Source organism: Danio aesculapii, chromosome 14 (assembly GCF_903798145.1).
Source record: "Danio aesculapii chromosome 14, fDanAes4.1, whole genome shotgun sequence".
In the NCBI taxonomy this organism is placed as follows: domain Eukaryota; kingdom Metazoa; phylum Chordata; class Actinopteri; order Cypriniformes; family Danionidae; genus Danio; species Danio aesculapii.
In genome coordinates, this window is record NC_079448.1 from 23,762,392 (window position 1) to 23,778,311 (window position 15,920).

A 15,920-nucleotide genomic window follows, 5' to 3' on the forward strand; every position below is an offset into this window, starting at 1 on the left:
CTCTGTACCTCTACTGTGTAAATATTGTCAGTCAGTGTAGCCCTGTCAGTGTGAGCCTAAATTAGACAGAAAATGAAGAGGACACAGCTGAACTTCACGCCTGCTCTCTAAAATAAAATCTGACAAGTGTCTTTCATATTCGTGTTATAAGCATGTGTAAGTACTATGAAATGTTCACAGATGTTGTGCGAGTTTCTTGAGATGTTCAACGCAGGGAAAGCGTCCACATAGAGAGACACTGCAACGCTAGTGAAGATTGTGGGGGTTTACAGCGGTTTGACATAAATATGAATTTGTAGCTAAATTGTTAACAGTGCAAAACAGCATTTACCATTGTTTACATTCTTGTTTACGTCCTCACTAAAACATACCGTTAACGATAGAAACTGTGCATTTAGTTGATCAATTTTAACAAATAAAAACAAATACAGGTTGTGGCTCACAATTCACAGCTTCATCTATTATAGTTGGAGCTGCTCCTTCTATGAGTTTTTAGCCGAATCCAGCACTGAACTGAGAGTGATTCTGAAAGCTGTCCTTTGTCAAATGCTAGCTATACATTTTTTTAAATTCTCTGGAACATATTTAAAATTAAACTGTAAGTACAGCTCTCTTTGTGTCGTGTGCTTTGGAAGCTAAATACAGAAACAGAAGAAGCTCTGTGGAAGTAGCAGCTATTGGACGGCATTTTAGCTTTCTCTGCCATCACATTACAGCGCCTCTGGCCACACCCCTTTACTGCGCTTAGTGTATGCACGTAACCTGAAGTATTTGTGATCTCACTAACCCTGATGTATTTTTTGTAGTCCCCAAACTTCGTTCGTTGTAGGCTTTGCTAAGCTAAGCTAAGTTTAAAATAGGATATCGTAGTGGACCGCTCCTTTAAGATAGAAAATATACCTTGCTGTAATATTTGCATGCTAGTCTGTGTTTATACTTATTTATTCCTTTGCCAAGTTGCACAATGAATGCTTTTATTCTTTGTTCATATACAGCATATCCATTACATCACTGAATAGTAAATATATTTGGTTGTTGAGTGCAATAAGCTGAAAATGTAATGCATGCTGAATGTCATCTAAATGACAGTTCATTTAAAAAACCAAATTCAAACAGAAGTTACGTAAAACCTTGACACTGTCTACTAATATTTCTCTTAGGACAATTTATTACATAACAGTCACCCCTGAACTTTAGGTGCACACAAGTGACATAGTAGGTCTGGTTTTCCTCACTTAAGGTTTTGTTTTTAGGTGTTTATTCACTTGGCATTGGGGCTTCTGCATGGCTTTATTTTGAACAGCTCGAGGTGTGTTGAGCACACACACACACACACACAAGGTGGCAGAGCTGGTTTTTGTGTTTGGTGAAATCTGATGGGCAATAAAACTTCATGGAGTGGTGGGTAATGTTCAGCAGGCCTGAGAAGTCACGTTGCCTGACAACATGAGCAGTTTCAATGTGTTTGTCATTCAGTCATTGGCTGTTTTTACTTGTGTGCAGTCGTGACCCATAATGAGCAGTACCAGCTGTGGCAGGAGGGGGCGCCGGCGAGCGATGGCATGAAGAGCTTCGCAGAGCAGGGACTCACAGTGGATCTGGTCAAGGATGCGAAGGAGGCAAGGAAGAGGCGATCGGTGGGCTCCATGTACCGTACAGCTGGAATCCCGTCTGGCATCGGTCACAGCTCCACAGAGGTGCTCCTGACTCCCAGGAGTCCTCTGGTGAGAAGACTATAGTCCCTACACAAAAACTGATCAATGTGTTCTCAAATTAAGCTTGAATCACACTAGTTCATTCAACCAAAAAGCTAAACTCAACTAAATTGAGTCGGTGAAAGTTATAGTTGGAGTAGTTTGCAGTTGTGTGTGAATGTGAGCTAGTAGGTGTGATTTATTATCATTTTTTCCAAAGCATTTACATGCAATTAAGGTTATAAACTTTCGCCATTATGACTCCAACGCTAAAATAATTAAACAAATCAAATGAAATTTTATTACAGAAATGACAACAATGAGGGTTGGTCATTTTAAGAATTAAAGCTACATAAAATAAAGTAAAATAAAAATACTACATAGACTACTTTGCAATATTGTACACATTTTTTAAATGGATAATATTATTGCAAGTGTGATGATGTTTAATGTTCCTGATAACCTCTTGTTAGCAACCTCTAATTTCAAGACAAGTACAGACTTTCCAAAACAATAAAAAAGGGGATATTACAAAAGTGTTTAATGTAGTATAATAAAATATTAAGTTTCTTGTTAACCACAGACCTTACTTCATGCATTTAACCAAAACTCCATTCAAAAATAACACTTTTAATTAGACTTAATCAACATCATGTGGGATTTATCATGTGTTTAATACAAAAGTATTCGCTAACTTTAACCACTTGTGTTACTGTTAATATCATATTTGAAAAATCAGCTCTTTATTTGAATCTCATATTTGGAAATTCATTTAAACTATATTTGCAATGGAAGTGGAAAGTGGACTTGTAGGTAGTAGGTTTGCCTGTTTGGTGTGATTTATTTTATTTTTTTCTGGTCTTTATTTTTGTATCTTTAAATTCTGTCTCAGTATATATTTTTATTTATTGGTCTAGATCAAATAAACCAAAAGAACTACACTACAACTGTGAATATACCATTAAAGCCCATATTCTGCTCTCTAATCAGTAACGGCGCTCTCTTCTCTTTTCTCATGATGTCATTTTCAGTGTCTGTAGGACATACGGACATTCATTCATTCATTTACCTTCGGCTTAGTCCCTTTAATTACATTTAAAATTACACTGCTGACCATTTTTTTACACCTTAAACCCACTCATATCACCAAATCTGTCCCTAACCTGACCCATATCTAGGCCCACATGGAACAGAAATCCACTGATTTTTATCCCATCATTAAGTTTATTTATTTAGTTGTGTATAAATGAGTAAATTTATATTTATTCAGTTTTTAAATTAATTTCAGTAATATTACTGAAAAATATGAAAACATTCATATGATTTACGTACAATACAGTTAAGGTAATAATTTCTGTGTTTTAGTAGATATATTATATGAGAAACTTGCTTTTTTTTTTTTACAAAATAAAAGGAGCTAATTGGATTTGCATTGTAATAAATGACATTAAATAAATGCCTCAGGGCAACATTGTGCAGTTAGACTTTTGTAAAAACAAAAACATCCTATAGCTGGAAATTTCCAGTTATTACCATAAAATATGTTTTTTGCTTTACTGTAAACTATTACTCACAGGAAATGGATGTTGAAACATTTTATGGAGGTGAAGAACAAGATAGAACAGTTAAGCTCATTCCTTCCGACAGCGAGCTCGAAGTGTCACTATATTTCCATTCAACAATGCAAATTTAACTAGCAAAAAGCCACAGTTCTGTACAGTTTATCTTTAACCCTGATTAAACAAACCTGATTGAACTAATTGAGTCCTTCACACTTGTTTGGAACCACCAGGTAAAGCAGGGTTGGAACTGAACAAAAAATAGACTGAAATATGTTTTTCCTCCTAAATCAAAAAAAAAATAATGCCATAAAGGATTAAATAAACATTACACAGTCAGATATTTAAAAAAGGACATATAAATTGCTCATAACAAGATCTATAACACATAGTTAGAAAACAGGAAAAGGCATGCCCACTTTAATTATACAAAATACTTGAGTACAGCATAAAGACAGACTTGACCAGAGCGCAAAACCCACATCCAGGACCTCCAGACCACAGCCCTCGCTCCCTCCCTTCCGGCTCCTGTGCTGCGTTTCCTGCACCCACCAGATCTGCAGATACGGAGAGGCTGGATCCTTTCCTTCTCCGTTTCTGGAATATTTGTTAGCCGTGAGTCAGCTGGTTATGGGGTCTGAAGGCAGCGCTGGTGCTGCTTGGTGACCTACATACTGTATCTTTATAGCTGACGTCTGGAGTACAAAGAAGGCTTATTAAAAGCAGCAACTACCCTCAGATGCGCTTGGCATTCACTCCTGCTGGCATTTGACCACAGCATGGCGGGATGTGTGCTGTTTTTAGAGCCGCAGGGCAGTGAGGTACGGCTGAGAGCATGAATGTGGCCTTAGGATGAGACACTGCGGTCTCTTCTGGATGTGTGTGAGCTGTCAGGGTCTGTTCATTTTATACTGATGAACTGAATGCTTACAGAATAGTAATAAATCTATTAAACAGTAAATAAACTGAAGTTACTTCTGAGGGATATTTGTGCCACAAATATCTATGACATAAGGTGCAGTAGGTGATTGTCTTCAGAAACATTTTGTTGTTGTGCTGGTTGAAAGTCTCTTCACAGTACAATAGTAGTGATTAAAGTAAATGATCTAAATGTGTTTATGTGTATTTTTATATTCTGGGTAAGGCAGAAGACTAAAAAATGTTCATCCAATTAAATATTGTCAGGCGGACATCTATAATTCCGATAAGTAGCCCAAACTGTCTTTATAACAAATGTAAATTTGGGCTTCTGTGCATCTCAGTTCACGCATATCCGCCATTAGCATGTACACGCCTGCATATGCGCTGCGCATTCACATGCACACGAGACAGTCACAGTCATGGTAAAATCAAATGCTGAATTGAATCTTTTTCAAATCCTGAATCAATATTGGATTTACATTTGCATGCTGGAGGAAGAACTAAACCATGGCTGAAGTATTTCTGTTAGACAGGTAATGTTCTGTTATAAAACTATTTAAGTCACGCAAAGCTGATGTAGATTGTGTTGTTTTACTAATGGGTTATATGCACGGATGTGTTGTTCAGCCACTGAAATCCTCCGGCAAAAGATTGATGTGATTATTGAAAAGACCTTTTACAGCATTGATAGTAACTGAGGTGAAGTTGCTTTTATATTGACATTGGTTCATTTTTGAACAATGACATCCTCCCTATACTGTTTACCATGCTACTCTGAATATTCATTCATTCATTCATTCATTCATTTTCTTTTCGGCTTAGTCCCTTTATTAATCCGGGGTTGCCACAGCGGAATGCACCGCCAACTTATCCAACACATGTATTACGCAGCGGATGCCCTTCCAGCCGCAACCCATCTCTGGGAAACATCAATACACTCACTCACACTCACTCTCATACATGAAGGACAATTTAGCCTTCCCAATTCACCTGTACACCATGTCTTTGGACTGTGGGAGAAACCGGAGCACCCGGAGGAAACCCACGCGAACCAGGGAGAACATGACTCTGAATATTCGCTCTGAAATAATATGTGGGTGTGGCTTAGTAATAAGTGTAATTCCTGCACGCCACCTGTGCGCGTTTGCGATTTCAGGAGGCGTGGCTTTAAAACACAGTCCCTCCCTGCCGTCCAAAGATAATATGCTTACCGGTTACTAATACATCACCTACTGCACCTTTAAGATATAATGAAATCAGTTAGAGTTTACTTTTTGTCATGCATTAAATAGGGGGATAAGGAATGAATACGTAATAAAACCTTAATAAACATTTTTTCACTCATAGTTGCTTCTTTCTTACTCAACAGATGTAATAATAATAATAATTATAAAAAAAATTACTAACATTTATATAGCTCTTTTCTGGACACTCAAAGCGCTTTACACATTGGGAGGAATCTCCCTATCCACCACCAGTGTGCAGCATCCACCTGGATGACACGACAGCAGCCATATTGCGTCAGACCACACACCAGCTGATTGGTGGAGAGGAGACAGAGTGTGATGAGGACAATTATGGTATGGGGATGGTAAGGAGGCCATGATGGACAGAGACCAGTGGGCAAATTTGGCCAGGATGCTGGGGTTAAACCCTTACTTTTTTTCGAAGGACATCCTGAGATTTTTAACGACCACAGAGAGTCAGGACTTCAGTTTAACGTCTCATCCGAAAGACGGCACTCACTGAGCAGTATCATCAATATATTGGGGTGTTAGGACCCACACAGACTGTAGGTTGAGCACCCCCTGCTGGTCTCACTAACAGCACTTCCAGCAGCAACCTAGCTTCCCCATGTGGTCTCCCGTCCAGGTGTTGACTGGGCACAGCCCTGCTTAGCTTCAGTGGGCGCAGAGAGCTAAGATATGTTAGGATTGCAGTGCTTTGGTTGCATTTATCCACAAAGTATCTGAGTTTATCAATGGTAATCTTTTAACGCTATCAGTTAATGCATATTTAAGGAATTAGTATTTTTTAATAATTGTGAGGTGGTCAAAAGTTTTATTGTGTATCTGACTTATTACAGTGGGTACATTTTCAAGCAATTTCTATTCTTTTTTCTTAAACGGGAATGGTATAACGTACAACAAATGTATAATTTACAGTAAACTGAATCCATTATTCATGTAAAATAGCCAAGTTGACAATAACAGAGTTGACATTTTCCACCAATTGGTGCTTTAGCTCAATAAGCTATCCTCAAACAAGATAATACATGGCATGTCTCTAAAAGAAATCTTTGCATTTCCATCACATTTTAAAAACTTGAATAAGAAAGTCACAGAAATATCACAATAACAGAGTTGTCAAATAATTAATCTATTATTGATCTATCCTAAACATTTTGCACAAATAAATGAGAGAAGAATAATGACAAATGTATTTTCATGACTGAAATTTAAAGTAATACAGAAAATTGATATTTCATTCTAATGTTTATTTCTCTCAGTAGAATTAGACACAAACTGAATGGAAATTAGACTCAATGATTTCATCATAATTAAAGCTGAATGTGTGATTCAGGAGGCAGAGACAGTCGAAATAAGAATAGTGAGAGTCTTTGTATTTATTTTCAAGACAAAACATTATTTTTATATAATTTGTATAATTTGTGTTGTATTCAAAACTGTTTGATTGAAGCTTTAAAATATGATTTAAGCTTTATTATAGGAGAGACAAAAAATAAACCCATCACTGTAAAATCTCCTACTTTTATGTACATAACCTGAAAATTTAAATTACTCTCATTACCTACATTTTAAATTACTCACATTAATTGAATATCTAATTGTCATGATTGAGTTTAAATTAAATAAATTTAGTTTAGGGGAGCGCGGGGCACAAAGTAACACGGGGTTTAATGGAACACAGAGTTTTAAGATATTTGCCCAGGATTAACCATGGCATGCTTCCGTGGTTTTCACCACAGTCTCGGCAGACGTCTTCCTGTTAATTATTGAAAAAGTTCGGCGAAATTTGGATGAGAAACACGGGAGAAACCATTTTTGCAGCATAAAAGTATTTTTTATTATAGTAAATATTTTTTAATAAAAAAAAAAAATCGGTGAAAGTATGAACGTAAAATCTAATATTGTTGTGATCACCGTCTTATAGGCTAAAAGATGGAACTATTTTGAAAGATGTAAAAAAACACTCAGTGACTGCTAGCCAGTTTTGAGGAAAACATGACACAGCGGGGTTAGTTGTAACAGGGTGTTACAATTAAGTCACACACTGTTGGACACCAATTAAACCAACAAATTAATTTTTTGAATTTTGAGTGTAATGTTCAGAACTTTTTTAAAAAAAAATGTTTTTTAATAGTAAATATTGTTTTAATAGAAAAAAAATTGTTTATTGCTAATAATGCAAATTAATGCATTGTATAATAATGGATAAATGGATAATAATGCAAAAATATTCAAATGTGTTCATCCAATAAACAAATAAATACATAAACATACTGTGCTATTTAGAATAAAAAAAGATATGAGCCAATTACTGAGGAAATATAGCTTCTATTTAAAGTAAACAGAAATTAAATTAACTGTGTGAAATCTGCCTTTGTTTGCATGTGTTACAACTAACCCCCTCTGTTACAACTTGCCCCGCAGGTGGGGTAAATAGTAACATTTATACTCCTGGCACTTTTGGCAATACTGTACAGAAACCACAGGTCCGGTGATCATAATTTCAGTGCTCATTCATAGGAGAGGCTTGTGTGTTGTTGGTAAAAAAAATATGGTTTGTCTAACCCCATTACTCTGTTCATTATTTGACCAAAACCAAAAAGTGTTACTTTGTGCCCCGCTCTCCCCTACTTCACAAAAAAAAAGTCAAAGGCTTTGAATTGATACCTCAAAGGAATGTATTGGTACCTAAAGAGAACATTTTAGGGTAAAAAAATGGCCCCTTTAGGTTCAAGCATGTGCCTTCTTAAAAAAGTCGTGAAACCCCCCTCTTTGAGTTCAAGTCTACCTCAGAATTTTTCCAAAAATTGCTTTATGATGGGCGTGGAGCGCTGCGAGCAGAGGGAGGACTAGGTGTGACCGTCAGAGCAAGCAAATGTCAGTTGGCTCACAAAATCCAAAAACAAAAAAATCAGACACAGAACGTGAGAAGTTCCATGATTTTATAGATTACAAAGTTAAAATGCAAATAAATAAACAGTAAGTGATTGCTGCTGGTAATCTGGAGGATTTTAAACATGGTTGAACACAGCAGCAAAGATACAGGTGGTGTGTCTGAATAGTAATGAAGTCAACTGATAAAAGACAAAGTCCACCATTCTCCAATTCTCGTACAGCTCTCCCGACAAAAATGCTTGCTGCAAACCAACAGCTTTGCTGTATCGGCTGTAACAGCATCATAGGGGAAAACCATGCAACCATGCAATGGAAACAAACATATACGACCCTTCATTTCTGAGAATGTAGACAAAAAAATGCTATAAATTCAATTTAAGCTTAAGCCAACTGAGTTGTGACTTAACACTTCTGTGGAGTTCTAAATTAACATGTTTATGCAAGCAACTTCATTCATTCATTCATTTTCCTTCGGCTTAGTCTCCATTTCAGAGGTCACCACAGCAGAATGAACCTCCAACTATTCCAGCATATGTTTTACACAGCAGATACCCTTCCAGCTGCAACCCAGTACTGGGAAACATCCATACACACTCAGTCACATACACATGCTATGGCCAAGTTAGTTTATTTAATTCACCTTTACTGCATGTCTTTGGACTGTGGGAGAAATCCACGCAAACATTAAATTAGATTTACTTAAAATAACACTTCATTTTACTTAAGATGCAGTAGTGGCCAAAATCATTAGAATCAAATTAAGTTAGTTACTTCTATCTTTTGTTGTAGTGTGTGTATTTTTTTTTCTAATTAACACCCTGATTATTATGCGTCTGTTCGAGTGGCACTACTTTTAGAAAATGTAAAAAAAAAAATTGAATGAAATACATTTATTTTCTTTTTGGCTTTGTCCCTTTATTAATTTGGGGTCACCACAGCAGAATGAACCGCCAATTTATCCTTTCAGCTGCAACCCATCACTGGGAAACATCCATACACACTAAAGACAATTTAGCCTACTCAATTCACCTATACCACATGTCTTTGGGGGAAACCGGAGCACCCGGAGGAAACCCATGCGATCACGGGGCTCGAACCAGCGACCTACTTGCTGTGAGGCCATTGCTACCCACTGCGCCATCATGATGCCCAGAATGAAATACATCTCTTTATTTTCTATTACGAAGGAATCATAATCATTAAGAAACACTTGACTCAGACATGCTTTCTCTTTCTTTCATTTGTAAATAAAGATTAATGCATGTCAGAGCAGCATTTTTCATCATCATCATCATCATCATCATTTTTCAAGATAATGTGCTGTTTGGCCTAACCGAACATTTAAATGTGTAATTATTTAAAGCACACACATGGTGTAAAATTTCCTATTCCCGCTCATGCATGACCAATGCCCTCAAATCAACAGGAAAATAAGTAAATCAGAAACAGTAAAACGCAGGCCGAAATTACTCCAGGTTCTTTTGCGTTTAATAAGATCCAGACATTTCTACGAAGTGAGAGCCATGCAAGTAACCGCAGCGCAAAAGCAGACAGACAGACAGAGAAATAGATGAGTTGTGTTTTATTTTTCCCGACGCGCTGTTCTGGCAAATCAGGGCATTGGTTTGGCACTTGTGTGTTAGTGTGACTCTGTGCCCTGAAGAGAGATTGAGCTCTATTAGTGCCGGGCCGGAACAGACAGCAGAGGATGAGGCACCGCGCGCCTCTCACGCCACTGAAATTGATATAGCAGGAGGTATTCCTGGAAAAACCGCAGAATGAGAAGAGATGAGAGTAAATCCGGCTTGGAGAAAAGTCAGCCCTAGACTGGATGTTGTCACAAGGTACCAAAATTGTGGCCCAAATATGGATGCAGAGTGCGGACGACAAATATATCTGCTTCTGATGTTTGCTTTAGGAAATTACTTCACACTAAAGTGAAGACTGATGTCCTGAAGGAAAAATTTGTTCTTCCATTTGCTTAGAAAACTGAAGTTGTTCTGACTTTTTAAAGACCCCTCTAATATTAGGATTCATTATATAATTCATATTTGTTCACAGATTAATTCTAATACAATTCTTTTATTGTTGATTAAAAACAGCAGCTGTTTAGGAGACCGATAAAAATACTAAGTCGTTTCCTCATTAAACGTCTTCATTTTTGGAGCTGTTAGCTTTTTATTCATTATTTAAATATAAAATAATCTAAAGATGGGCAACACAGTGGCTTAGCGGTTAGCAAGGTCGCCTCACAGCAAGAAGTTCGCTGGTTCGAGTCCCGGCTGGGTCAGTTGGCATTTCTGTGTAGAGTTTGCATGTTCTCCCCGTGTTGGTGTGGGTTTCCTCCGGGTGCTCTGGTTTCCCCCACAGTCTGTGACCCAAAGACATGCGTTAATTAAAACTAAATTGGCCATAGTGTGTATGGGTGTTTCCCAGTACTGGGTTGCCGCTGGAAGGGCATGCGCTGTGTATAACATATGTGGATATGAGTTGGTGGTTCATTCCGCTGTGACGACCCCTGATGAATAATAAGGAAAATGAATGAATGAATAATCTATAGATTAAATGATCTTGGAAATTTGCTGATGCTCACTTGTTTAGAACACTGAATTAGGGCTGCACGATATTGGTAAAATCTGGATTGGATTTTGCTGCGAGATATATTGTGATAATTTAACCAGATGATCTGAATAGCTCTATTTGGGATGATTTCATTTATTTAGATTGACTGGGATGATGAAGTCTTTTTCTATTTAGTGCATCTGCATAAAATATAATATATTAATACAAAAATGGCAGAGCAAAAATAAAAGTGAAGTAAACAGTGCTTTATGGTTTAGTCTAACAGTATTGAAGTACAGAAATTGAACAATAACATCTTTAGCTTTTAATTTTTAATCCAATCCAATGTGACAATTGCGGGTACACACATTGTGATATCGATGCTCAAATGATGTATTGTTCAGCCCTAAACAGAATTATTATTTAAGAAGGAATTTTCCTCAAATGATTTTTATGTGCATTTATGTGGGTTTTTATTTCCAATGTTTGAATTGTAGTTCTGAAACTCTAGAGAGTATCTAAGCTTGTTTCTGTCATGAATATATATTTAAAAATGTAAGTGCAACAATTATTTTTGTCTCATAGTTCTTAATTTCCCACAAATTAATTTCTTTCTCACAGTTTGTTTATTTGAAGAATGCCACCTTTATATCTCACAACATAAAGTGGGAACTGCAAGATATAAGCTAAGAATATGAAAAGTTGTAATAACTAGAAGATCTAAAAGCAATTGCAAGAAATAAAGTTGAAATTCAGAGAAAAAAAGGTAATATTAGTGAGATATAAACTTACAATTTTCTGAAAACCAAATCAAGATATTCATTCATTCATTTATTCATTTTCTTTTCGGCTTAGTCCCTTTATTAATCTGGGGTCGCCACAGCAGAATGAACCGCCAACTTATCCAGCATATGTTTTACGCAGCGGATGCCCATCTAACTGCAACCCATGACTGAGAAACATCCATACATACATTCACTACAGAAAATTTTAGCTTACCCAATTCATACCACATGTCTTTGAACTGTGGGGGAAACCAGAGCACCTGGAGGAAACCTATGCAAACACGGGGAGAGCATGCAAACTCCACACAGAAATGCCAACTGACACAGCCAGGACTCAAACCAGCGAAGTTCTTGCTGTGAGGCGACTGTGCTAACCGCTAAGCCACTGTGTCGCCCATCTATAGATTATTTTATATTTAAAAATGAATAAAAAGCTAACAGCTCCAAAAATGAAGAAGTTCAGCGAGGAAATGATTTAGTATTTCCATCGGTCTCCTAAACAGCTGCTGTTTTTAATCAACAATAAAAGAATTATTAGAATTAATCAGTGAACAAATAAATCCTAATATTAGAGGGGTCTTTAAAAAGTCAGAACAACTTCAGCTTTCTAAGCGAATGGAAGAACAAAGTTTTCCTTCAGGACATCAGTCTTCACTTTAGTGTGAAATAATTTCCTAAAACAACATCAGAAGCAGATATATTTGTCGTCCGCACTCTGCATCCATATTTGGGCCACAATTTTGGCCAACTGACCCAGCGACCTTCTTGCTGTGAGGCGACAGAGCTACCCACTCCGCTACCAAGTCGCCCCACCACAAGATATAATTTCAGAAATGGCAATAAATAACCTCAGAATCACGAAAAGGCAAATAACTGCTCAATTTAAAGCCACAATACAGAAAGGAAAAGGTCAAAATTGTGGGATTTTCTTGCAATTTCTCTTTAGATAATTTTTAATAGTAAAAAAACATGAATATGATAGTCAAAATTGTGAAAACAGTCAATTAACTCACAATTGGGAGAAATGAAGCCACAAGTCTGGAGGGAAAGGCAGAATTGTAAGTTTTGTGATACTTTGTGATAATTGCGAAATTAATCTTGATATTGTGAGATAGAAATTGCAAACGAATTAGGTCTGAATTATTATAAACCCTACAAACTCGCAATTTCTAGAAACAAAGTTACTATATAGTGAAAAAAGGCAGATGTAAACAATTTATAAACTGAAGGGAGAATCGCAAAATGGAAATTCAGAATTACAGTTCTAAGTTTATTTGCCAAAAAAGATGAAAAGTCAGAGCTATGAGATTTAAACTCATCATTTTGAGAAGAAAAGCAATAATTGCAAGATATCAAATATTAGGAAATAAATTTATCAGATTCATGATAACGCCCACAGCCTCATATCTGTGAGTGATGAACAGTTCTGATGAAAAAGTACAAATTGTGACACATAATCTCATTTGACATATTATTTTTTTATTTTGGTGGCATGGTGGCTCAGTGGCTAGAATTGTCACCTCACAGCGAGAAGGTTGCTGGTTCAATTCCTGGCTAGGCCAGCAGGCTTTTCTGTGTGGTGTTTGCATGTTCTTCCCATGTTCGCATGGGTTTCCCTCAGCCCAAAGACATGCGCTATTGGTGAATTGGATGGACTAAATTGGGCGTAGTGGATGAGTGTGTGTGAATGTGAGGGTGTTTGGGTGTTTCCCAGTACTGGGTTGCAGCTGGAATGGCATCCACTGTGTAAAACATTTGTCAGAATGGTTGGTGGTTAATTCCACTGTGGTGACCCCTGATAAATAAGCTGAAGGAAAATTAATGAAATTTCTTTCGCTGAAATTGAAATGAATTTATGCCTTTGAACTTCCTCCAAATACCTCAAAATTCCAAAAAAGGCTAAATTATGATCACTTCAAAACTGTGTGGAAATAAAATGAAAGATTTGATAGTCGCAACTACCTATAATAATTTTTTGAGTTCTTTAGTTTTCATAAAATGTAACCAGTACTACACTTGAAAACATATTTAAGTAATAGCAAAACATATTATTGGAGTATTGTATCAAGAAAATACTATTAAAATTGTTTTTAAAAGTTAATAGGATGTTACAGTTTACATGTTTCTTTGTAACAGTTTGTGAAAGGTTGTCCCAGTTCTTTAGTAAAAAAATTCTATGCCATTTCTTTGGTCATTTTTTCCTGAAGAGATCAGTGATGGATATCTCAAAATCTCTCTTTGCTCTTCTTTTAAGTATTAAAACTGAGCCAGTAAGCAACTGCCCAGAACACTCTAGGAACAAAAACAAGTAACCAGATATCAATGCGCTAATAAATCAAGACTTTAATAACCGCACAGCAATGTGTGGCCTTGGTGGTGTTTCGCAATTACATTTTATTCAGAGAATATGCAAGTCTACCCTGCTTTCTCTTTTGTAGATCGGTTTGAGCGAAACACCTTATATGAACTCAACAGACAGGATCTGTCAGCTTTTATTGTCTGTCTGATGAATCGCCTTTGGCTGAGCATCGGGCTTGAAATAGCCGATGTCACTTGTTTGACTGAGTCTTTTCTCAGTGTCGTGAGGCGGCTCAACCGAAGGGCTCTTCCTGAATGAGCTCATAGTCAGAAAGGAAACATTCATCACCATTTAGAGAAGGGAAAAAAAACAGATGGTTTAACCTAACATACACAGGAAGGAGTGGAAAATACTGGAAATGGCTACAAAGGAAAGTTTCAGATGTGACTTATGAAGCCAATTATGTTAGCAGAGCATGCCGAAAAAAGAAATTGCATTACCAAAGGTAAATGAGCATTGATAATGTCTGTGTATTTGTTTTAAAGCGAGAGCGACTGATCATGTTGTGTTTTCTCTCACAGCCGTCTCTGATAATCAAACCGATCCCAAGACGTTTTTTTTTCCTCTCAGATTTGCGAGTTAATGTCTTTTCAGTATTGCAATTTTATATTTTATGATTTTTACTAATCTAATTAGCAAAAATATCAATTTGCAATTTAAAAAAAATAAAAATTACAGGATGTATCTCCAGTCAGAGTTGCAATGAATAGACAGAATTGTGATGATAACCTACAAACTCACAACTGTCAGAAATGCAGCACTTTTCCGAGAAAAAAAACGATTGCGAGATTTGAGACAAAAAATGAGAATCGCAAAATATAAAGTACTGCTTGCTATAAATAAAGGGCTTCAAAATTTACCCCTAAAAAATGGGACACCACTACAGCACCAGCACACGTCATCATATGTCATTGCGATCTCTTGCTTCACATGAGATCGACGATTGAGTCTGCTGTAGTTATTTCAGTAGGGTTATTTTTTGGTATTTATCTTCAGGAAATCACTGAAGGCAACAATATCAGGTTATCATAACGATATAATGTGGCAATAAGATCATAACTGTACTGTGTATTTACACAGTGGCCATAAGCATCTATGTTAACGCAAGAAACAACATTAACATTATAGCAGACACTGTAAAAAGCTCATTCCCAGTCACTAGACTTTTCTGACAGAGTATCCGAGTGTCATCGAGTGACAAAATGTTGTGGGACTGCTGTACGGGAGTTAATATTAGGGATTATAGATAGCCAAATTTAGCTATTTAGCTAACGGTAGAACACGAACACTGTTATGAATGTATTAAAACATATGATTGTTGTAAAGGCTTCCGTGTACAGCTATGCTGCCGTTGTAGATGGTGTATTCTGGTAAATTTTCTTACCCCTTGGTTTCGAGTGTGCTCCTGAAAAAGCCCTGTTTGAAGGGGTATTTAGTCATTCCCCTTAGCCCTACGCATTCAAGCTAAAGAGAATTGGGAAAGGGAAATAAAGGGGAAGGGCTAAGGAGTGGAATTAGGATTGGGACGTCACGTGAAGCAGCTTCCAGGTCTAAGCGCCAGAGATGGCAAAAATACACACATCCTTTGCTCAAGTAGAAGTACGGATACTCAAGTTTAAAACAACTCTGGTAAAAGTTGTAGTACAGACTACACTTTTGTACTCAAGTAAAAGTAATGAAGTACAGCCTGAAATATGTACTTAAGTAAAAAGTATTCATTACTATACCTGTTTTAGTTTCACGGTGGTAATTACACTACACATCTACATCTTTACAAAATAACTTACATTTATCATTTTTTGTAAAACTGCTTTTGCCAATTCTCAGTGGCAAAGTAGCCAGGCAACATCACTACAATACTGTCCAACAACACTGCTCAAAAAGTTGCCTTGTGT

The 15,920-nt window shown here is 36.8% G+C and overlaps 1 protein-coding gene across 2 annotated transcripts in view; it reads left to right on the plus strand.

Annotated features, from left to right (window-relative positions):
- The window catches only part of spon2a (spondin 2a, extracellular matrix protein), a 42,802-nt gene that overhangs the window by 15,855 nt on the left and 11,027 nt on the right, over positions 1-15,920 (plus strand). For both annotated transcript variants that reach the window (XM_056472744.1, XM_056472743.1), the window contains one exon: positions 1,504-1,724. In XM_056472744.1, coding sequence (XP_056328719.1) covers positions 1,504-1,724 — 221 coding nt within the window. The remainder of the gene's footprint in view (positions 1-1,503; positions 1,725-15,920) is intronic.